Here is a 24,405-nt window from a genome sequence, read left to right as displayed (position 1 = left end):
TTCTGCACACCTCTCGTCAATTCTGGGGGAATATAAAAAGCTGGGAAGAAGTTTTTGTCTTTTTTGAGACACAAGCAAACATCACACTTAGTGCATTTAAATGAACTGAATGATTATTGATATATGCACAGAACAGGGGAGGGACGTTTCGCATAAATACGTTTCGCATAAGGACGTTTCGCATAATTTTCTTGGTGGACGTCTCGCATAATGGACGATTGGCATAAAGAAAATTATATGCCTTCTTTGAAATGCTACCTGTTCTTATATGATACTGCTTTATGTGAAACGTCCATTATGCCAAACGTCCGTATGCGAGACGTCCTTATGCGAAATGGGTCATCCCCGCTCAGAACGGTATTCAACGGGCCAATGTTCTACTCCGTCATACCGTGCTTGCTATTGCTGAGTATGTTGGTTTGTTGATCGTCATCAGCGTCTTACAATTTTCTTTCCAACTTAAAATCATTTTCCAAGACATGATGATAGTTATGTTTTCGAAAAGAGAGGTTAGAACAGAATTGACGAAAATGTCGTTTTATTCCCAATGGATCACCAGTTATCCACCTAACTTTCCGCAAAATCAATTGTTTTGTGTAAAGAATGAGGGGCCCAGATAGCCGTAGCGGTAAACGCGCAGCTATTCAGTATGACCATGCTGAGGGTCGTGGGTTCGAATCCCACTGGTCGAGGATCTTTTCGTAAAGGAAATTTTCTCGATTCCCAGGGCATAAAGTATCATCGTACCTGCCACACGAAATACGAATGCAAAAATGGTCATTGGCATAGTAAGCTCTCAGTTAATAACTGTGGAAGTGCTCATAAGAACACTAAGCTGAGAAGCAGGCTTTGTCCCAGTGGGGACGTAACGCCAGAAAGAAGAAGAAGAAGAAGTGTAAAGAATATGCTAAAAACTCTATTGAATCTTGGAAAAATAATTCAATTGAGCTTGTTTTCATTTTTGTTTGGTGAAAATCATGTTTATATTTCTAAATATAATTTGAAATACCACTTTATTTAAATTATAAAAAAATGCTGACTTTACTTCGGTTATTGTGCTATAACTAAAAATCAAAGTGATTATTTTTTATGAAACTTTGTATATTATTTCATGAAACATATGTGAACATGTGGTGAAAAAATGGATATGATCTAACTTGTACAGTTTATATACGAGATACGCAAAGTGGTGGATCACCTGTGCTACCATGGGAAGGAAAGGGTTAAATAATAATTGGTAGCTTTGTAGAACGACAGCATTTATATTCAGATAATTGTGAGGCATATGTAAAAATAGAAAGTAATAAGTCATTACTCACCTTGTCTTGCAGTGAACTTCGCGGTTTGAATGAACCTAATCCAACACACAGTCGATCACATTCCACACGATACACCATTCACTTATAATCATTCTAGTCCAGCTTCGCACTTTCTCATATCCTCTACATATGGAGTTTTCTTTCACAATCTGTTCTTCGTCACTGGATGCACAAAACTTTATTACGACAGCAAACTGGTGGCCTCTACCTTCACATCCGAAAGCAACGGTCCGGCCATGATTCCATCGTCATGCAAATCCAGATCTTCCTCCTTGATCCGGATGCCGCCAACCATCGAGGACAATCCGACACTGTCCTCTAACTTACAGTCCAGCAGATTTGCTTTTTTCTCACTGTACACGTGGCTCCCGAACCATTCTTCATGCTCTTCGATGTAGTCAGAAAAACAGTCCAGAAACTTCAGCAACAATTTCAACTTTTCGTCGGCCATAGAGGAAGCGGAGAGGAACTCCGGTAATTTCACGATCAAACGGGCTAAATGGGTGGCCCCGTAAATCATCGACGGTTCGGCTGGTGCATCCGAAGGAAGAATCTTCCAGGCGAAAGCGTCCTCCAAAATCTCTTTCGCTTGATATGAGATGGTGACGTTGGCAGGAAACACACTTTTCAGCAGCGAATAGGCCAATGCTTGTGGGTTGCCCGGCGAGTGGGTTTCTGCCTTCAGGAAGCCCATGTCCAGTATGAATTCGTTCTCTTCGTTTTTGTGTGACCTCAATCGACGGCGTCTCTTCTCTTCTTGGGCTGCCAGAGAACTTCCGAAGACAGTCGGGTCTGTGTGATCCGTACTGGAATCGTTTGTCGGCGATTCCAAACGAATTGTTAGCAATTCAAGCGAAAGGGCAGGAGAGGACACGTAGGTGAAATTCATGAGATATTCTTCTGATAACACAAGCTCTGCCTGATGCCTTTCCAAAGGATACAATAGGTAATCCTTGAGAGTGAAATCAAAGTACAGCCGCAAACCGTCCGCGACTTCTTTGCAGAGTTCAACATTCGTACGAATGGTTTCATAGTCTTTCGTCTTCTGATCGCCCTTAAGGAATGAGCTGTTTCGTCGTCGAAGTTTGGCCTGCTCTTGGCCGAATAGTTGCCGGATAGTATAGTGCCGAACAAAGTGTTCGAGGATTGTGACGATTGGTAGTTGAGCAGGAATTTCTACCAGCCTTCCTTCCGATACCATATGGTAGTCATACTCCAGAATTCGCTTCAATTTGTCACCTACCTGGAGGTAGACTTTGTCCTCTTCGTGTGTACTTTCCACGGAACTGCTGTAGTATTCGGTGTCGAGATCTAGTGGAGCTGAAAGAATGAAGTAATTTTAACGTTAGCGCTTCAAACAGGTATTTATAATTGCAGGACTGGTAGCAGGTCTCTTTTGAGAGATTTGGTCTCTATTTCAATGCAAGCCTCTACTTTAATGAAGGTTTCTTTTTTAACCAAAATGGTCTTTGAAACAACTGTTTTCCTTATTCTAGCAGTTAATTCTTCTTCGAAATAGATAGCCGATTTTCCATAAGGATTACCCTGATTTTTTTTTTTTTTCAATGGTATTCCTTCAGAGATTTTTCCACCAATTTTCTAGTCGTTACTCTAGCAGATCTTCCAAAGATTCATCCAGGAATTTTTCCAAGCAAATTGCCAAGGATTTATTATTCCAGAGTTTTTGAAGAAGTAGGGCAAAGGTTTTTCCAGGAACCTCTACAAAAACTCCTCACGGAGTTCGTACGCCATTTTTGTCAGTTACTTCTCCAGTCATTTTCATATGAATCGCTCCGTGAATTCAGATGCGGTACATCTCAGGAATTGCTCTAGAATTCTTCCAAGGATCATCTCTGAAAATCAATTACCCCTTTCCACGCAGCAAATGGAAAAATTGCTGCCATTTCGATCATTTTAGGCAACCTTCATTTAAACTCGACTAGAATCGGCTGGAAATCTAGTTTTTCGAGAAATATCTAATTGTCTACTAATTTAGTTCTTACATAACATCGTAATCGAAACTATAAAAACAAGTTGAATTGAAATCACATATATTCCAATTAGTTGGGTGAAAATCGCGATGCAGATATACGCACTACGCTATTATCCAGGATCGAAAGTAATAAGCCAGGTGAAGAGATGACGGTACACAAGCCAGCGTCAGCGACTTATCAATCTCAAGCGTGATACAGCAATAGTAGATTAACAAATCGAAGCAGTTTGTCACGCTTCACGAACCATGACTCAGGCAGAAAAAGGATACAGCCAAGGAGAAAAAGAAGCATTAGCGCTCATCTTTGCTGTTACGAAATTCCATCGGATGCTATTTGGTCGTCAATTCACATTACAGACTGACCATAGGCCGCTGATTTCCATTTTTGGCTCAAAAAAGGGTATCCCGGTTCACACAGCTCATCACATAAAGTTCACATCAAGGCTCATCAATCAGCATTCAAGACCTGAAGAGGAATACGTAATTGCATGTACTCATTTTCATTTTCATTTTCATTTTGCAGCGTTTGGTGGGACAATGAAGGGTTGGGGTAGGGTATAGGGAATTGGAGAAGACTTGACACAATAGTGCGATTAATGCTGCAAAATGTAAATGTGCTGAAAGCAATTTAATTTGTGTTTTGAAGTTTGATTTGACTTAATGAAATTTCAAATAGACCGTGATAGGGGCTGCTGATGGCACTATGCGACGCTTTAGGAGATTTTGAAACTGATTGAACATTACTATAAAGAGCGCAATTCAATCGATGGTGATAACTTTACAAACTTTATCTGTTTTTGCACTGATTGACGGTGCTGATTTATCCAGGTTTTTAAAACGCTAATGGTTGCCGAAAACAGGCTCACTTTTTGGTGGGCATAAGTCGATTTGACGTTTGGCTTGGGTCATTTTCTATTCAACGGACCAAACGTCAAATCGTATGATCCCTACCAGAAAGCGGACCTATTTGCGGCAGCCATTAGCGCTCATTAAAAGCTGGATATAAAAATATTTGATATTATTAGTTCATTTGTTTGTGTGATCTAGGAGTTAATAATGAAAAAAATTTACTTGCTCTTGATGATAATACTCCCCTGACCAAAATATTCTATTTTGAGCACCTTCTTCGAAGCTATTCTATCCAGGTATCCAGGTAATCCTGAAATTATTCTTATTGTGCATGCTTATGCATTATATTAGTGACGCTCATAATCATGCAACAGATAAGAAGGAGAGAAAGAGAGAATATAGGAACAGTGATTACTAAGTTAATTATGTAGTTTTGTTAGAATTATAAACAATTAAACAGTAGTAATGAATAGCTTTTAAAATGAATTTGCAGCATAGCTGAGCCTTTCGGATCTTAAGACCGATGAATAAAAATAATTTGTTTCGAAATTGTCCGCGTGGTCTTCTAGTGCCCCTATTAGATAAGAATCAGTCATATATATAGTCTATAGACATACATTCCGAATGCTCGCCATGACCCTATGATCAACATTTGTATATGTATAGCCTTAGCTGATGAGGCTTTTATAATAGGTAGTTCTTTCACTCATTGATTGTCTTCAAAACCTTGTCAAGTATAGAAAATTGATTTTATTTCATTTATTACTACATTGAAGCTACATTGTACTTATTAAGTATAAGGTATTATTTTATGTTTTTATCACTATTGATATTATCAAGGCCAGAATTCCCAGTGAGTGAAGAATGTTATAGCACTAGAACACCATAGAAGATCGCTAAACATTACCTAATCATGGAACGGCTTTTTGCTCTATTGTTTTAAGTAGATGCTATTGATCTCCCTTTGCTCTTATCCGGAACCCGGTGCACGCGCCCTGTTGGGTTTCGAAAACCTCGTAGAAGATTACAAACCGTCAATGACATTCCCAATTACTACCCCACATTGCACATTCAAGGGTCTGATTGTGCTTCTAACCCACCCTCAGTTCGTAATCTTCTCGCCAGCTTGAAATTATATTTTCCCGAAGTGAAAGTAATTTTGATGAGTGATAGCCTAGTGCAGCCCAACTGCATAGTACAGTAGTTTAACCGGAATCTTTAGGTCAGAAGATGAAATCTAAATTTTGTAATAAAAAGGTTGCCATTGCTTTGAAATTTACCCAACATCTAATCAAAACTACTAACAACAGCGATCAATTATCAAAATTCATCGCTCCCTGGAAAATATAATCCCAAGCCCAGGGCCATACGTAATTGCAAGTACTCGGAAGGAAACTAGCATTAGAAATATTCAAGCCAAATCCCTTTCAACGCTTCCAATCACACACGAAATGGTTGTAGCTGCTACCAAGAAAGATAAAACACTTCAACACTTCCTACCGTCGGGACATCCTTGCCCTTGGTGGGTGGACGAACTCCACCTGCCACTGGTCTGGCTCTGTCTTGTTCGGCTCATTCATCAAGTCCCCCAGCTTCTAGTACGCAAACCAGTGAGGCCAACCGTTTTTGTACACAGAGTAACGTGTCTTCTTCTTTCACCGTCTCTTCCAAGGCCCACCAACTTCATCCTTCAATGGAACATCAATGGTTTCCTAAACAACTTGGGTGACCTCGAACTTCTCACGCAGACCAGTCCGCCCTGGTGTCTGGCCCTCCAAGAAGTTAACAAAGTCACTGCAGAGCAATTAAATTGGACCCTGCGAGGTCAATACGAATGGACAATCAAAAAAGGAAACAATTTTCGACACTCAGTCGCCATTGGGGTCCTACGTACCATCCCATTTGAATTCCTACATCTCAGAAGCGATGTCCCTGCCGTGGGTGTTCGACTGCAAAATCCGCTGAACATATCCGTAATAAACGTATATTTTCCATGTGGGGCGCTCCCGAATCTCCACGAACAAGTCAAAAGCCTGTTAGAAGCCGCTCCTGGGCTCGTGATATGCCTGGGGGATATGAACGCTCATCACCCTGCTTGGGGAGGAAATCGTGCAGACCGTAGAGGGACTACTCTCCTCGATCTTTTCGAAGAACTCGACTTAGTAGTACTCAACGATGGCTCCGACACTTTCTACAACGGTCACTACTCTAGCGCCATCGACGTCACCGCAGTTAGTCGCTCAACTCTGCCTAAGCTCCAGTGGCACACCATTACTGATCTTCACGGAAGTGATCATCATCCGATACAGATCACCATAGCTGCTAGTTCTCCGATCACTACTCGTCGTCCTAGATGGTTGTATGAACGTGCTGACTGGGAGATATATAATGCTTCTGTTCGTGAAGCACTTCGGGCTGCCGATCCTACCAGTATCCCGGACTTTAACGAACTCATCCACAAAGCAGCTGAGGCTGCAATACCCAGATCGAGTAACAAGCCCGGACAAAAAGCGCTTCGTTGGTGGACGGATGACACGCGAAAAGCTGTGAAGGTTAGAAGAAAAGCGCTTCGTGCTGCAAAGCGGCTGCCACAAGGCCACCCTGAGAAAGAAAACATGCTTAATCGCTATCGAATGTTGCACCTCCAGTGCAGACAAACTATCAGGAACGCTAAACGCACTAGTTGGGAAGAGTTTCTGGAAGGTATGAACGCCTCACAAACTTCCGCGGAACTTTGGAACCGGGTAAACGCACTGAGTGGCAAAAGAAACTTAGCTCCATTATCAATACAATTGCCGGATAAATTAGTCACCGATCCCGTTGCAGTCGCCGATACCCTTGGGCAATATTTCTCAAGTCTCTCGGCTATTGATAGCTACGACGACCTCTTTAAGCGCCGTTACAATCCCTCGACAGACTCTGTTCTTAATTTCCCCGTTCCATACGATTTAAGGCTCAAGAATCCATCATTCAATCATCAGCAATCATCAAAAACGAAAAACCAGTTTTTTCGTTCAAATTTAAAGATATCCTTATAAAAATCTATCATCGCAATCCAGATAGCAAGTGTAAGGCAATGATAGATTTTCTTGAACATTGCTTTAATTTTGAGCAAAAAAACTGGTTTTTGAAAATTTCTAAAACGATGATGGTTATTTTCCTCTTAAGAGGTGCAGCCATCAACGAACCCTTCTCACTCCAAGAATTAAAATTCGCTCTTGGCCGCAATAAAGGCAAATCAGCTGGATCGGATGGCATTGGATATCCGCTGCTAAAAAATCTGCCGTTCCCCGGAAAAATCAAACTCCTGGAAATTCTCAACCAAATTTGGCTGTCGGACACTTTTCCAGCCGAATGGCAAGAAAGCCTCGTCGTCCCTATACCCAAAGCCAACAATCCAACTCGTGGACCATCAAGCTTCCGGCCGATTGCGCACTAGCTGTCTCTCTAATGTCGAATTCGTTTTTGAACCTAGGTTGGAACTGGCGCAACCCGTTCTGAATCACAGTTTCAACCCCAACCCGATTCAGGTTCGACCGAACTACAATTTACTTGACATTGGTTTGTTTATGTGTTGATCACCGACCCAGTTCCTAAAAACGAAAACGACATAAGATTATGGAACGAATGGTCAATAGACGGCTGAAACAACAACTGGAGGCTGCAGGCCATCTTGACCGCCGACAACACGCCTTTAGGGCTGGATACGGGACTAACAGCTACTTTGCTTCTCTGGGTGATATCCTTCATAACGCACATTCCGAAGGGCTGCACACTGTGCTGATCTCCTTGGACCTTTCCAAAGCCTTCAACCGCACCTGAACTCCTCTGGTACTCAAACAGCTAGTGGAATGGGGGATGTCCGGGCACGTTATCCACTTCATCAAAAACTTTTTATCCAATCGCACTTTCCGTGTACTGATTGGTGACAACACATCCAAGATTTCGCCGAAGAGACCGGCGTACCCCAAGGATCCGTTATTGCAGTCACCCTTTTTCTTGTGGCGATGAATGGTGTTTTCCGAAATCTCCCAAGTGGGATTTACATTTTCGTATACGCGGATGATATCTTGCTGGTAATTTCAGGCCGCACACCCGTTCGCACCAGAATAAAAGCTCAAGCTGCAGTCAACGCCGTCGTCAAATGGACCTCGTCGGTGGGGTTTACTCTGTCGGCACCCAAAAGCATTCGCTGTCATATTTGCAACACTGGACATCGAATTACCGGTTCCCCCATCACCATTCAAGGTCAACCCATTCCGCTGAAAAAGACCGTCAAAACCCTTGGAATCATAATCGATAGAGGGCTTACATTCAAACAACATTTTGAGTCTGTGAAAACAAATTGCATTTATAAGGTTTAATCACCGCATGACTTTATTATTGTTAAAATTCATTGGCTTTTTTCGGTGAATACAATATCTATACTCAGAGTGAAAGGGAGTAACGAAAGTAATGAAATGACAAGATGGATAGAATCGCAAGCGAGCGACGAGAGAAATGAATAGAAATTGAAAATTTGTTTTAACAGAGGGCCATATGTGTGAACAACACAATCGAAACGACAAACTTCTATTCATTTCTCTCGTCGCTCGCTTGCGATTCTATCCATCTTGTCATTTCATTACTTTCGTTACTCCCTTTCACTCTGAGTATAGATATTGTATTCACCGAAAAAAGCCAATGAATTTTAATAATAATGAAAACAAATTGTCGTACTCGGTTAAACCTAGTGCGTACAATCTCTCGTCCACATCGATCTAACAATCGGGCCATACGTTTTCGAGTTGCTCACGCAATAATCGACAGCCGTCTAGTCTACGGTCTGGAATTAACGTGTATCGCTACTGGAAGGCTGCTCCAAACCCTCGCACCAGTGTACAATACTTACGTTCGCATCATCTCGGGACAGTTACCGTGTACTCCTGCGGACGCCGCATGTACTGAAGCTGGTATACTTCCTTTCCGCCATGTTATATCCGCAACTATCTGCAAGAAGGCAGCTGCTTTCGCCGAGAAAACCTCCGGAAATGAAAGGATCTTCCTCCTCTCCGAGGGGTGCAGAATCCTTCGTACGGTAGCCAACGTGGATCTCCCTCCAGTGGCCAAGATTCATTGGTACGGAGACAAGAGTTGGCAGTCAGGAAAACCAAAAATCGATAGTACAATCAAGGACCGTTTTCGTGCCGGTGACAACTCCATCACACTTCGAGCGTCTGTCATTGAATGGCTCCGTAATAACTACCCAAACCACCTCCACAGATACACTGCACTGATGGCTCCCTATCGAACCGTGGCGTGGGAATCGGCATCTATGGACTTGACGTTTCGAGAAGCCTTAGTCTCGCCCCACTATGTTCCATCTTTTCCGCCGAAGCCGCAGCCGTTTTTATCGCGGCTACTACTCCTGCTGAACGACCCATCCTAATACTTACTGACTCAGCTAGTGTAGTATCAGCTCTTCAGTCCGAGTCCCTCGCCCATCCATGGCTTCAAGGTATTTTACGGTTTGCCCCACCTGACACCACCTTTGCGTGGATCCCTGGACATTGTGGTGTACCTACAAACAAGGTTCCTCTTCAGGACATCAAAAGATGGATAACCAAGTCCGTCAACGCGCAGTGGGCAACCGAATGGTCCCAGCAGAGCACTTGTCATCTACGCAAGATCAAACAAGATACCCAACCATGGACCGATGTTATTTCATTAAAAGAACAGCGGATCATCTCCCGACTGCGGACTGGATACACCCGTTTATCGCACAACATGGAAGGCTTGCCTTTCCACAGAATTTGCACCACTTGCAATACACACAACAAGGTGGAACATTTCCTATGCGTCTGCCCTCAGTACGAATTTCATCGTAGAAACCATGGATTAACGGGGAGCATTCGGGAAAACCTATGCAACGATACGACTACACTCAACACTGTCATCTGTTTCCTGAAAGATTCAGGACTATACTCCCAAATATAACCTTACCTCTACTTTTTCCCGCAGTCGGGGTATCTCTGCCGGTGGAGGGTTTCGACCTTCCTCCGGGAGAGCTCTACCTTGTTCTTGCTTCCCCTCCATTCCCGGTTTAGTGTGAAACAATTATGTTTAGTTTGAACCTGTTGCTGGCGACTAATTTTATCTCACCGAAAACGTGTTTTTCAAATTTTGTGATAGTTTATTTGTATTTTGATATGCTGCTTGAAAGCCTGTGAAACTCCTTATTAAAAGCAGCCTTTCTGGCGCTTTTCTGACAAATGGTGATGAACTAACCGTATGCGCTAAAAATCACCTTAATAAAGAACAAAAATAAAACACTTCAAAATGTACTTCAACAGATAAACATTGGATGGTCAACAAACAATTTAACACAAGAGGTCAAATCATTCAAAAATCGTCAAGAATCGTTATACGGCTCAGGCGATTGTATAATGTTGTCCGATAGAGTGATAATTCCCGGAGTCCTTCGTACTGCAGTTCTGAAACAACTACACGCCGGGCATCCTGGTATGGAAAGGATGGAAGGAATAGCACGTAGCTATGTATTCTGGCCAAACATCGATGTGGATATTGAAAATTCCGTCCGTACTTGTACCCGTTGTGCAGCAGTGGCCAAATCTCCAGTAAAAACCACGCTTTCATCATGGCCTATTCCAGCGCAGCCTTGGTCCCGGATTCATATGGATTACGCTGGTCCATTCAAGGGCAAGTATTATCTGGTTATCGTCGACGCACTTGCAAAGTGGCCAGAAATATATTGTACAAATTTCATGACTGCTACCGTAACTGTGAACAAACTTCGAGACTCTACAGCACGTTTCGGACTACCCGATCACCGACAATGGTACACAATTTGATTCCAGCTCGTTCGAGACGTTTTGCAAGAAGAATGGTATCGAACACATCAAGATTCCTCCACACCATCCTCAATCAAATGGACAAGTCGAGCGCTACATTGAAAAGGGACCATCCATAAATGACGTAGCTTTTTTTCACTGATTTTTTACTCCCCCCTCCCCCATCGTAGCATTTAGTCACAAATCACCCCCTAATACGTAGCATATCTAGCACCCTATCATTTTTTAATTTGATTTCTTCAGTGATTGTTTTAGCCCAAAAAGCATAAAAATCCGGAAATTCAAAACAAAGTTTGATAATTATTGGTATTAATTACTGACAGAAACGTCAGGATAATCTGATGAATAATAGTTTGATGTACCATAGTGTTCAAAAGTCATTTGGAAAACAGTTAAAACATTATTATTATCATTTAAACGTCATTACTATCTAAATTCAAATCCTTTCAGCAAACAGTGGCCAGATAGAGAAAAAATAACAATTGTAATACAGGATGTCCCAAAAAATGTGCTCAAACTTTGACTTTGGACTTTGGCAACGTGTATCACAATATATTTTCGAAAAAATAAACATTTTTATATTTTGTATTTTGTTTTTGAGGAAATTTAAATGCTGAATGTGAATTTTTTTTGATAAAATAACCTCTAACATTGAAATTTTTAATTTTATAAAATCAATTCTTATCTAACCAGTACAACGCCTTCTTTATGTGTTTGGTTGTAACTTAACTAATTAAGGTGAAGATGAATCGAAGCCAAACCTCCAATTTTCAAGAGCACGAATCTGGACATCTGGAATCATCTTCACCTTAATGTTTTTATAAAAATCCTTCGATGCGATGAGTTCAAGAACATTGTATCTAGCATGTTCCACACACATTATTGTTTCAAATTTTATTTGGCTTTGCTAGAAAACATTTGACAAAATGTTAAAATTCTAAAAAAAATACTAATTTTTCATCCCTTATAAGATAACTTTACAAAATAATAGCTATTCAGGTGTTTTCAAAATAAATAAAAATAGTACATTTCTATCTATGCTTTTGGATAGGAAACAAAAATTTTAAATTTTTGCATGTTTTAACGTATACTCATTTTAAAAATCGACTCCAACTGAAATCGAATTATCAGTTTCTATTCAAATTTCATAAACTTAAGATTTAAATTTTGCTTAGATATAACGCGATTTGTGCAAAACTGTTAAGAGGAGCTTCTAGAAATGTAACACCACTAACAAACAAATCGCTGAAAATTCAAAATCTGCTCTCAATAAGTGCAAGAATAAAATGTGTGAAAATCAGATTTTTATCTGCACTAGTCTCAAAATGGTAGTATCGTTAAGTCGTGTCCATACTTTCTAGGACACCCTATATTTGGAATGTTTAGAAAATCTAAGCGATTTTTAAACAAATTATTTATCTTTAATAATATTTCAACTAAACTTCATTTTCGCTACACAACTCAAAATGAAATAATGAAATGATATATATGCCTTTTCCCTGACTAAATTCAGTTTCCTGAATGATGGGACAATTTCGATGACACTCGAATTTGATGTCTTAATAGCCAAGAACATTGGTATATCAAAATAAATGAGCTAGAGATCTCCTACAACATAATTCACTGAATAAACATCTTGTTTTTCTATAATAACGTTAATATGAATTGTAGTTAATAAAGAAATAAAGCTCCAACAAAAAATATGAATAAAGCTAAAACGGTTGATTGGGTCAATGGGAAAACAATATTTTCCAAGTCGATAAAGTATAGAATTTTAATTAATTTATCAAACTTTAAATTTATTTGTTTATAAATAAACTAATTTGAACATAAATACAATATAATATACACATAAATATTTAATAGTTTATAATATACCACAAAAGATCAAAGAAAACTGGTTGCAGTGGTTCATCCCGAACAGAAACAGAATAGTTTATAAAATCTGTTTGATTGAACTTATAAGGAATAATTAAAATTTATTAAAAAAAAATCTTATCATAAAAATGTTTTGAGGCTGAATTATCAATTGATAACCCAAGTTTATTAGGTTAAAAAACTTTTTTTTTCAGCGACATGATTCAAAATGCTACGTCCACTAGTAGAGACCCCTCCCTCCCCCTCATCACAAATTCGTGCAGCCACCACTCCCCCCTAAAATGCTACGTCATTTATGGACGACCCCAAAGAGCACTGAAGAAAATGGATGAAGATGGACTGGAAGAAGCACTTTTTGTTCACATATAGATACACTCCAAACAAATCGATCAAAGATATGAAGGCACCTGCAAAGGCCATGTTAGGAAGAAAACTTAACCCTCTAATACCCAAATTTTTATTTTCGATTTAAGTATTATTTTTCGTTATCTAAAATCGTTCTAAACATGTTTTGGGCATTTATTTATTTTTATTCGCAAATTTTTAAATTTTGGTTTTTGATTTTTATAATTTTTATTTTTGAACATCCCTACCTTTTTTCATTTTTTCTTGAAGCCTTCTCTAGTTGTTGATTTTTGGCAATAATAAAAATTTAAATTGTTGCGGTATTTTTAAAAATATTAAATTTTTAATTTTTTTTCGGAGCGTATTTTATTTTCCGTGTAACTAACGGAAAAACAGGTTTGAAATGATTTTAATACCACCAGGCTCTTCTTTTGTGATAGGTTAACTGTAGAAAAATATAAAAGGTACGATTTTTTATATTACACGTTAAATGAAGCCCAGGCATTTATAGGTTATATAAGAATACATTTTTTCAAACAATTTCCAAAAATACAAAAAAGTTTCAAAAGTCATAAAAAACTTTTCTTATGTGCGTGTTATGAGTCAAGGTATAAGCCAAAAATAAAATCATTTTGATTTCCGAGCTACAAAAAAATACACAAAATTCCAAAGTGTACCCCGTCTAAAGGCGGGGTTGGGTATTAGAGGGTTAAGACGAATTTGGACCTGTTGAAGAAACCACCACATCAAATGTTTCAGATCAATCATCAGCAAAACATTCAATTCAAGCGAGCGCATGGTGCTAAAGAAAGAACGTTTGTAGCTGGTGAAGAGGTATATGCAGAGGTTTATGTTCACATTAAGCGATACTTGGCTTGCGGATAAATCATTGAAAAGAAGGGTAGCGGGACGTACAACGTGCTATTGGATGATGAGAGAAGAAGCGAATTGATTAGGTCACACGCAAATCAATTACGACGTAGATATGGTGGTAATCCAGCCACCCCGGAGGAAGAACAATTACCAGTCCTTATAGGGTAGATGTACCAATAGTGGAGGTTCTAAGCACTATTGAACTTCATTTAACCACCTAAATTCAAGAAGCGCAATTAATGTACATGTTAATGTAGTATCGGGAAGTAACGACCTGAGACGAGACTCGCGAAGACGGTCTTCTTTTTCTGTGATTGCTGAGTTTTTTTTCTTATTCCACTTTGTGTTTATACCAATTATGCGCATGCTGTTCAAATCCTCACATGAACCTCTCAGCAAAAAATATTGAGTTTGCATCACATCGAATCATAAATAGCCGTTTGAGTGAAATTTCATGCCAGCAAACGTAGCAGACATTAGAAATAATTAATCTTCTGCTTAGGTTTATCAGCAACTTTGGAAAAAAACTGCTCTGCCGACTGAGGTTTTTAATAACAGTTTACTTTGAACACAATACTTTTCACTTTTTCAGCCATAAAAACGGTGGGCTGCATTTGACGTTTCGTGAGAGGGGAATCTGGGCTGCATATCGTCCCCTTAATGCTACAACTAGATAACTCGAAAATCAAAATTTTGGGATGTGCCACTTTGAAAATATGACCGTTTTACAAGGTGACGGTTAATCGCAGAGGATATGGTTGAAAAATAAACTTTAACTTGTGTATTTTGAATCACACGCTTATGAGCTGTAGGTATTTTACAGATCTAATTAATAAAAATGTTTTGGCATATTGAAGTCAAAAATTTCAAATTTCGAGTTATCTAGTTGTAGCATCAAGGGGACGATATGACGTTGATATTTTTCCTCTTCGCGAGTCTCTCTCAGGTAACGACCATTGACTCAATGAAAAAAAAATATTTCATCGCAGTAATCCACGGCATGTCAGTGAAAAATAATACCTCCACTATTGGTAGACTGTTCCTTTAATTGCGGTATATTTTTAATTTGTGTTCCTATAGTTGCGGTATCCGTGGTTTTCTTATGGGATCCTCCCAAGGGGTGGATCACTCCTAATGCATCTAATTATTTCGAGTAAATTTGATGCATTCAAATGCATTTAAATGCACACCTTCAGCAAATTTGCTAATCATGGCTTGCTCAAACGTTTTACAGTTGTTTTGTTGAAGTGTCAAACTTGGCGTTCCACAAAATCGAGAAGAGCTGCTACCCCATACGAAAAATGTACACACTCAGGATTCATAACACTTCCAGATTATTGGCATTTGGGTATTGACTTCAAATACTTGGATGATGAAGTTCCAAATTTCTTCGTAAACAGTTAGGCCTGACAAAACATTTAAGAGGAAGATCTAGCGTCTGCGTTGATAAATAAAAAATAGCTATTTTACCATTGTTACTTATTCTTCTAGATTCTATGTTGAAACTACATGCGAAACTGGACAAGAAGGGTTTCTCCAACAAGAGGAGACGTAAAATAGTCACCGTGAATGCAAATTGTTTGCAGGCTCAACGTGGAAGTGAATCTATCTGGAATAGTGAAAATGCTACGTATTCACCGATGAATCGGTCCAAGAATTTTTGTCATCGCGTGAAAAAAAACAGGAACTGTGGCTATGATCGTAATCTCGTTTGGCCCATTTTAGTGGCATTGAAGACCTAGTATCGTCAATCTGATAATCGACTTAACTCTTATTCCGGTCAAGGATGTTTTCTGTTTATAGTACACGGTGAAAATCGAACATTCTAAATAGCTTAGTGTTTAATATATTGTTGACATTTTTCATATTAATCCATAGTGATGCATATCAAATATGCACAGGATGATTATGTTTTATACATTGACATGAATATCGAACGTTTATTTCCTCCTGTTCATAAGCGTTATTCATTGTTAATCTTGGGACTTGAGAAAATTCATTGTACTATCCAGCAAACAAGCTGCGACATGTTCACTTAAAATATTTGAGCTGTATCAAAACATGGACCATACTGAAACAATTGTATTAAAAGGTAAGTAAAATAAAAACTTTATTGTGTACCTATACCATAATTATTAAGAAAATTTAATATTTTTTAGTAGATAACGTGGAATAAGGCGATGCCAGTGGGAGATGTGCCCGTCCAAAGATGGCCAGCAGGAAGCACCTAGGGCAGAGCCTAGAGAAGTATCACATGAGCCAGGATATGTTCCTTGGATTTTCCGCAGAGCAAGATGACAAGCGCCATTTCATGGTTTCTGCTTGCCGCAGAAGCAAAGATGGTCCGGCAGCTCACTATGATGCAATGAGAAGGGAATCATGGAACCCATCGAGCTACACAAAAAAAAGGGCAGAGGCAAACTATGAACCGGGATCCAGATTCCCGTCGGCGAGTTCAGAACGGCATTGGAACAAACCTTATTTATAAGTAACGAAAACAGACAGAACTGATGATTTGTATGAAATAAATACGCTTCATGCGAAAATTCACATTAATAAGTTTTTCTGGCCTTTGTTTACAGTGATTAGAGAAAAATGACTAATTTTATTCATAACACATGATTTTAAAACTTTAAGCGTGAAGCGCATATTTTCCGAATAATCTTTTACCAATATAAAACCCGTTTATACTAGCCAAGCTTAATACGCTTAAATATATCGCAATGAGTGAATGGACCGAATACGGTTTCAGAATGGTATTTAAGCCATCTAGTTTAATATTTTCTTAGCGTGTACGTACAATATGTAGCAAGTTCAAAGCAGGGATTGGTACGGGGAGATTACTATGAATCACTGGTTAGAATTGAATATATGAAGACATCAATTGTTAGTCGCTCTACAAATATACAAAAACGTTGCGCTTCTCCATCTTAACCTAGTGGACACATTTTGATAAAAAAAAAAGTTCAATTCGGTTCATGAACCGAAGAACTAGCTGAAAGGATAAAAAAATCAACTGGAATGCCATTCGTACTCCTAACTATCGTTGAAGCAAATAAAACGAGTTCATTAAATAAAAATGGCCATTTTTTTGTCTTGGGTTTTCGAATTCTGCAACTCGATTCCACCAATCATAGGGGAAGTGGTGGTAAAATGAACAGGGGTGGTAAAATGAACACCGTGTCTTTTACCGAGACAAAACAAATTTCGATGAATTTTTATCACGCACGGACGATTTAGAGCATAATTCTGCGTGTTCGAGTTGATACGTAGGTCAACTGAAGTGAAAATACCAACGAAAACTAAGATTTTAGAAAACCACGTTTGATAATTAGAACTGACGTAACTTTTAGCTTGGAAGAATGGATGTTTTTCAGTGAGGTGAATATCGTTATGATATGATGTCAAATCTGATACCATTAGAATTCTTTTTGAATGGGTTACAATCATTAATGGATGTATTTTCGATGGGGCAAGGAAAATTTTCAGAAATATTTGTTTTGTTCAGGTTTTTTGCGTGGTGTTCATTTTAACACCAAACGCTGTTCATTTTACCCACATAGTGCAGGTAAAATGAACATTTGCATCGCTTTTTGATAGCGATGAAAATATGTAAAAAATTAGCTATTTTTGTCTGAATCCATGTCGCTGCTATTGATTACATCCCTATTTTTGATGTTTTGCGATAGAACTATGCAAATTCCTCGTTTTTCTATCACAAACGAGATGATTTCCTTAAGGTGTTCATTTTACCACCCCTTCCCCTATAAAGGCAGCTCAGTGAGGTAAATCGTCTTATTCATGCTTGCAAGTACTATTGTTCTGTGTGCACGCAGGATACGACTTATGCCAGCTGTATTCGAAGATCCGATAGTAATACTGATAGTAATACTTGTTCGATAACCTGAAATAAATAACGATTAGCAAATTAAAAGGAAGAACCATGGTTTACAATATTCAATTTGCCGGTTGAGCGCAAATTTAAAACGTACACAATAAACAACGCGTTGCTATAGAACGATTCGTTGCTAAAGTGGTGTTATTAAAGACAAAGCTAAGTTGATGCGAATGTCGAAAAAATGCATTTGATGCAAATAAATGTACATTTGATGTGCACTGAACAAGTGATCCACCCCTTGGATCCTCCACTATAGGAACACTTTACCGCAACTATTGGTACAAGCAAGAACAGAGTTTCATTTTGACTACGGTGAGAGTCGGACGCGTTTCGATGAGCTCGTGTGCGGTAATCGAAGTGAGGCAATCAAGGGTTGTGAGATTCATGTAAAAATTGATTGGTTTTTAGCTGCAAAATCGGGGTTTGTTACGGGTTTCATGGTAGAATGTTTATAGTGGAAAAGTTGGTTCTAGTGTGGGAAAAGTGATTATTATTGCCGGCAGGAGCGATTAGCATTGTGGAGTTGATGTGAAAAATAGGCGTCGAAAATTCGCGAAAAACTAGTCCAGCCGGCCATGCAGATACGGTTGCATTAGTGTGTGTGTGCTGTACATTCGGAACGGAGAGTTTAGAAGAGAGATCTATGGGAGAGTTAAAGTATTGAGAACAGTTTGGAACTGGTAGCAGACTGGAAATACGGAAGAAGGGGATAGTATTATGGTAAAGAGGAAAGGGTGTTGTGATTGAAGTGAGACGCAAATTCGGAATATGACAACGAGTTTCATGGGACTGTTTTTAGTGGATTGTGATTCGGAGGAAGGTTGGTGAAGGTGGTGTACAGAAACGGTCAGATAGATTGAAGTTGGAGGGAAAAAAGAAAATCGTCGAGAAATAGCGGAAAACTAGTCCAGCTTGCCGTGCAGATATGGATGCATCAGTGTGAGTGTGTGCAGTAGAGTCGAATCAGAGAGTTTTATTGAGAGATCTTGTGGGAGTGTTTAAGTATTGAAAACAGTGGGGTACTGGAAGCGGTCTGGAAACACGGAGGAAAGTGTTTGTTTTGGAAGTTTGTTTTTCCAAGTTTGTGATGAAGTGGAAGGGTTATGTAGGTTGAAATTAGAGTCATCTCATAAGAATACCTTATTATGTGGCTTTGAGAAGATTGAAACAGTGTGCACATGACAAGTGGGGAAGTTATTTTGGAAACTGATGAGAAGAAGAAGAAGAAGAAGCAAGCGGATCACAGTACGGATAGAAAGTTGATGAAAGGAAAGTGCGTTACTAGCTAGAAAGACGGGAAGAGTGCGAATGTACTAGTAGTGGTGTTCGGGTTTTTGATGAAGAGGTGTGTGGAGCAGACGGCATGGAGTTCTGTTTGATCTTTCGACCTTGACACTTGCTTTTGCCGGGGTGAGCGACGAGGGCAGGATCAAACATGTCGCGCGTTGGTCTAGTAAGTGAAAAAGTGGCGTGATCGGTGAGTTCGGTTGGAGTAACTGAAAAAGTGCCGCGATCGGTTAGTTCTGTTTGATCCTTCGACCTTGACGCTTGCTCCTGGGCAGTGCGTCAAGAAAGCCCGAACAGTTTTTTTTTATTCTTTTTGGGTCGCGCGCTTATTTTTTTTTCCTGAGTGCTTTTTTATAGCCGAGCAAACGAGTGAAGCCGAAAGTGGATTGTGGCTGCTCAGTCAAGGATAACGGATCAATTGGTGAGCTCGTTTCATGCTACTATTTCTAATCTATAAAATATGTATGACTGCACATTCAATCGTTACAATGGTGGGATGTAAATATGATTTTTCAACAAACTATGGATGGTTCGTCACTGCGAGTGTCGACACAAACTCTGATTCATGATTTATTTATGTTTAACATTTTTTTTTCAGAACACCTCTTATATACCTTTATTTTTGTAATTAAAAAAACTTTGAATGGTTCGACACTACAAGTGTGAACTTGCGAAAGGTTCACCTTATGCAACAAACTTTGGATTCGCCACTGTAAGTGTCGGCATAAGAATAAGAGTGTTCTATGATGTCCCAACCAATCGAGTTTTTTGTTTCTTTTCAAATGAGTAAAATATAATAACACATGCTTTCGTCCTGACAGCTGTAGGAATGTTACATTTAGGCATTTGTTCAACAAACTTTGAATGGTTCGTCACCTCAAGTGTCGGCATAATTTTCCTCTACATAGAAATTGTTCATATCAAATGAAAATATTATATTTACGTATAAGCATGTATATATCTCACAAATCATTGTTTATCATGGTCTAATCGCTTATCAAAGTGAATCCTATGACCCAACGATCCTCCCCATTAACAAACATCCCTCCCAGTAACCTTTGTGGAGATGCAGAGGCAAACACGGTCTCCAAAAAGCAAAGGTTACACACTAACATTCCTTCCCCCAATCCCACCTGACTGCAAGGACGTGGCCGGCGCCGTTATTGACCCTGTATAAATAGAGGCACTGAATTATGCACACTGAAGAAGATTATGGCCAATCCCAGCCGAACTTCTAGTTGATTCTTTGTGCATTTTCACTGACTTCGGTCAATCACGGAATAGCAACCATTGATATGTGTAGTCAGTCTAAGCTAAGCTAAGCTAAGCTAACTATTGGTACAAGCAAGAACAGTTATAGCAATTTTAGTGATATTTCATCAGTTTTAACCCTCTCTTTCCCACGACTTTGATCGACTATTTCTTTACGAAAAAAGCGTTTTTATCAAAAGTACTTGAACAAACAATGTTGCAAATGGTCTTAATTTTTCGAATTCGTTAAAAAAAATTTTGGTTGTTTTTCAATAGTAAATTGATTGTTTATCAATAGTTTTAATATTGAAACAGTTAGTTTACTTTTGGATTAATCTGATGAGTATATAAACATATTCTAGTAACTATTACAAAGATACATCTAATTCGGGTTGTCTCAAGTTCGTCGAAAACTAGTGGAGCTCTGGAGCTACCATGGGAAAGAGAGGGTTAAAGCAATTTGAACGCTTTTTTCAACTGTTCCGTGTATCAACAAGCCAATACGTCGATTGGCAGTGTCGGTTTTGTTGCTAATGTAATGAAATCAGTGAAAACGGCACTACCGCAACTATAGGAACACCCACAACTAAGGCAACACTTACCCTACTGCTTGAAGAGTTTGGCATGTATGACGAAACACCCGAAATTGAGCAATTTTGGATCCAGAATAAGAACAACCGTTGGAAGTTCCCGAGTTAAAGCGAAGTATGCACTTCAACAGAAAAATAATCGCCTATCTCGATGCGTGGGAAATTTCTTGCAAGAAATGCTCAAGAAAAGCATTTTTCTTTGATCGGAGTACACAAATGAAAAGAAATGTCATTTCAAATGAAGCTCACTGTTGGAAATTTCTTGATCATATCTTGAGCAGAAATTTTTGCTTTTCTTGAGCGGAACAGCATACCTAGCTTAAGCCTGATTTGCTACTGAAAAGGAATCGCTAAAGAAATTTCTTGCCGAAATTTTCTTCGACTCCCATTTGAAGTGACAATAATTGTTCTTTTCAACTGCGTACTGCGATCAGAAAAAAAGCGCATTCTTGATCGATTCCTTGCAGAAAATCCCATGCATCAAGATAGGCCGAGAAATTACTTGTCAGCAGCGAATCAGGCTTAAAGCCGTATCTCGATATCGAGTTAGAGAACCATAGTAAACATTGGTTTTCATGGCTAACTCGATGATCCCTTCGATCGCAGTTGCACTGGTCTCTGTTGAGTAACTGTAACTCGATACCGCCCTTACTAGATGGACTCTGCAATATCGAGTTATGGAGAGTTGGCTGTATTTCAAAGGCACTAAATCGCTACCAGTCCTGTATAATTGTTCCCACTTACGTTCAATGCTGAAATCGGTTTCATCGCGTCCAAACCCGTTACTGCAGGAACTTCCTTCCTCCGACAAGGGCTGAACCGGCGGTTTATTCTGTGGTCCTATTTGCTGTGTGAGACTTTCAATGCGGGCCGTCAACGATTTGTCCCTTTGCTTTTTGCGTTCTTTCCGGTACAGATAAGTTCCCCTTGAGGAAAAAAAAACGAATATTTGGATATCATATTTTCAAAATCATAAAACATGTACATAGGTAGCAACTTACTGATGAAGTTGGGACTTTTCTGCCAACGATTTCTGCAGCTGCCGGTTTTCCTCCGTGTCTTTGAGTATGAAATCCTCACCAACCTTTCGATCCCAAGAGGAATTCCAGCCTTGGAAATGAATCAAGTATTCGATCACCTTCCGACCGCGTTTATCCTTTCCTTCCGATACCTCCAGTACCTATTTCATACGCAATCAAACCCCACGATTAAAACACCACCGCGGAAACGTAAATTCTAAAATCAGCACCTTTATTACCTTGGAGTCATACAAGACCTTTGCCTTGGTGGGATCCGGCTCGTAACAGAGAACTTTTTCTCCGTCCGAAAATTTATACCTCTGCCCGCGGGTCGACACCATCTTGGAGGGATCAATCTTGAAGCCGTTTGGAGCACTATTAATCACACTTTAAATTGATTGTTTTCAGGTATTTAAAACGCAAAAGATACAAAATTGTCGACAGAAAATGCAAGCCGCGATAAACAACACGCGACGACGCGGAAAACTTTGATGACAAAACTCATAAACAAAACATAAAAACAAAAAGATTCCGTTCCGTAGTGTTCATGGAGCTGAAAAAACACAGTGAGACTAATGTAAGAAAATTCGGTCAAAAATTGAGATCTCCAAACAAAGTATCACGAACGGTTGTCCTGTTGAAACACAGGCACAGTGGACACGGTTACACTAGAAAACCGACCGACTGGACATTTACCGTCCCGGGATTCGCGTGATAGAAGAAAATGAAAGCCAACTACACGAAATGCGTTTCACTTCTTTATTGCTCAAAGAGCTAGTACGGACCTGGGAGGGAGGCACCGATACTACACACGAAATATAGAACAATGTTTGTTTGAACTGCAAGATAACTCCAGCTTGCCAACAACAATCAAGGCAGGCTTGGGGAAAATCGCTAGTTTTCTTTTGTTGTGTACTTTCGATTTTTCCTGACTAACATGGAAAAAGGGCCACAGTTTTCTATGCACTAAATATTCATTTTTATTGGAAAAAGTAAAACGATGCGTTTTTCAATGCTTTATATTCAATCCGATTGAAAGGTGCTCACGTGACATTACTTGCATTGTGTGCATGAATTGATTGTCATTCGATTTTTGTCACTTTTGATGAAATGCGAAAATGTGTTTTAATCAGTTACGCGCTTTTTCCATGTTAGTCCAATGTTTGAGATCTGGGCTCACAGTGACAGTTCGTGACAGCGGAATCCCGGCTCACTATGACGTACAGAAATTTTGTATTGGTTTCTCCCTCCCAGGTACGGACTAATATATAAACAAACAATCCGTAGTCAAAACACACCAACATTATTGCTTCGTCAATCTGAAAAGCATACTGAAACACTTATCTACACACACACTCAATTGTCAACATCGTTCAAGGGGCTAACTCTATCACAATTACCAGGGGGCTTCTTCTTCTTCTTCTTTCTGGCGTTACGTTCCAACTGGGACAAAGCCTGCTTCTCAGATTAGTGTTCTTATGAGCACTTCCACAGTTATTAACTGAGAGCTTTCTATGCCAATTGACCATTTTTGCATGTGTATATCGTGTGGCAGGTACGAAGATATTCTATGCCCTAGGATGTCGAGAAAATTTCCAATCCGAAAAGATCCTCGACCGGTGGGATTCGAACCCACGGCCCTCAGTTTGGTCTTGCTGAATAGCTGCGCGTTTACCGCTACGGCTATCTGGGCCCCTACCAGGGGGCATACACTACTTATCTCCAACACTCCTCCTTAGTGCAGCCCACACAAACATACAGCTCAAAATTCTACCAATGTTTTTCTCCTCCTGACTCGAAGCACTACATCTACTGCGTCAAATAATATAAGCCGTTATTTTTCTCACCCACAGTGTCGCCATCCATTATGTGACAATCACTCAAACCAAATCGTACAGTATATCCACAGACAAACAGACGTAACACTTAAAACAAAATTCTTCGAAATCCATCGCCCAGTTTACACCATCATCATCTGGTGAGCATGTTGCACGAAAAGGTGTTTCGAGCAACAAGACCGGCAGATGGCGGTAGTGTGAAACGTCAAACCCGAAGAAAAACGATGCGCGCGCCTCTGGTTGTGAGATTTGTAACATAGTGAATTTGAAATTATTGTTAAATGCGTGGTCGATGGAAATTTCGTCAGTGTTACGTCTGTTTGTCTGTGGTATATCCTTCATCAGTGATCCTGCTGACCGACAACACATTAGCGGATAATCCAGGAACGTACAACAACTCCTTAACTTTAATTT

General features: G+C 39.6%; 1 protein-coding gene across 2 annotated transcripts; it reads right to left on the bottom strand.

Moving 5' to 3' along the window:
* Positions 1-1,481: 1,481 nt before the first annotated feature.
* Positions 1,482-22,661, bottom strand: LOC5572835 (male-specific lethal 3 homolog). Of its 2 annotated transcripts, none has more exons than XM_021848656.1 (4): positions 22,393-22,661; positions 22,136-22,314; positions 21,879-22,060; positions 1,482-2,639 (listed from the first exon to the last, which is right to left on the bottom strand). In XM_021848656.1, exons 1-4 carry the CDS (start codon positions 22,492-22,494, stop codon positions 1,501-1,503), a joined length of 1,602 nt encoding a protein of 533 aa, XP_021704348.1. In that variant the 5' UTR covers positions 22,495-22,661; the 3' UTR covers positions 1,482-1,500. The 2 variants fall into 2 exon arrangements, with proteins under 2 accessions (XP_021704348.1, XP_021704347.1); XM_021848655.1 differs by having other exon boundaries at positions 22,384-22,660.
* Positions 22,662-24,405: the final 1,744 nt, after the last annotated feature.

This window comes from Aedes aegypti, chromosome 3, assembly GCF_002204515.2.
Source record: "Aedes aegypti strain LVP_AGWG chromosome 3, AaegL5.0 Primary Assembly, whole genome shotgun sequence".
Classification (NCBI taxonomy): Eukaryota; Metazoa; Arthropoda; class Insecta; order Diptera; family Culicidae; genus Aedes; species Aedes aegypti.
The sequence above is the reverse complement of the archived record's forward strand: the minus strand, read 5'-3'. Positions and strand labels throughout refer to the sequence as shown.

Coding starts and splice junctions, on each gene's coding strand:
- LOC5572835 (XM_021848655.1), bottom strand. CDS start 22,494: ATGGTGTCGACCCGCGGGCAGAGGTATAAATTTTCGGACGGAGAAAAA. Junction 22,315..22,383: donor ATGACTCCAAGGTAATAAAG/GTGCTGATTTTA, acceptor CGTATGAAATAG/GTACTGGAGGTATCGGAAGG. Junction 22,061..22,135: donor GAAAAGTCCCAACTTCATCA/GTAAGTTGCTAC, acceptor TTTTTCCTCAAG/GGGAACTTATCTGTACCGGA.